The following is a 390-nucleotide window of genomic DNA, read 5'->3' as shown; positions in this document are numbered from 1 at the left end:
GCGTGGCGGTGGGTTGGTGGTTGTGCGCACAACGTTGTGCGACACTGTAGAGTGAATAAGGTCAGTGATTATTGCACCGTATCCTTGCAGATATACAACCTTACTTTTGGACGGACGTCTATGAGCCGCTCTATGTTCGCCGACCCACTCACGATTGATGCTGAGACAATGTTTCAGCTTGTATTGTGATGTGGGTTGAAGCCGACTGGTCGGATCCAAACTGACTTTGTGGGGTATCACACTTTGAACCTCATCATTCATTGTGAACCCAAATTGTGAATTTCCGGTTGGTAGATATGAGCCTCCTTGGAGGAAGAAAAATGAAAAAGTGGCGACAGCAAGCCAGTGCAAAATAGCTCAAATCAGCACAAGATTTACTGGATCATCTTG

The 390-nt window shown here is 46.4% G+C and overlaps 1 protein-coding gene across 1 annotated transcript; it reads right to left on the bottom strand.

Annotated features, from left to right (window-relative positions):
• Positions 1-104: 104 nt before the first annotated feature.
• T265_16339 (hypothetical protein) lies at positions 105-305 on the bottom strand (the record flags this gene model as incomplete). The annotated part of the gene is made up of 1 exon (XM_009179948.1): positions 105-305. A coding segment is annotated over one exon (156 nt), but the record flags the coding sequence as incomplete, so codon positions are not given.
• Positions 306-390: the final 85 nt, after the last annotated feature.

This window comes from Opisthorchis viverrini (genome assembly GCF_000715545.1).
Source record: "Opisthorchis viverrini unplaced genomic scaffold scaffold27354, whole genome shotgun sequence".
In the NCBI taxonomy this organism is placed as follows: domain Eukaryota; kingdom Metazoa; phylum Platyhelminthes; class Trematoda; order Opisthorchiida; family Opisthorchiidae; genus Opisthorchis; species Opisthorchis viverrini.
The sequence above is the reverse complement of the archived record's forward strand: the minus strand, read 5'-3'. Positions and strand labels throughout refer to the sequence as shown.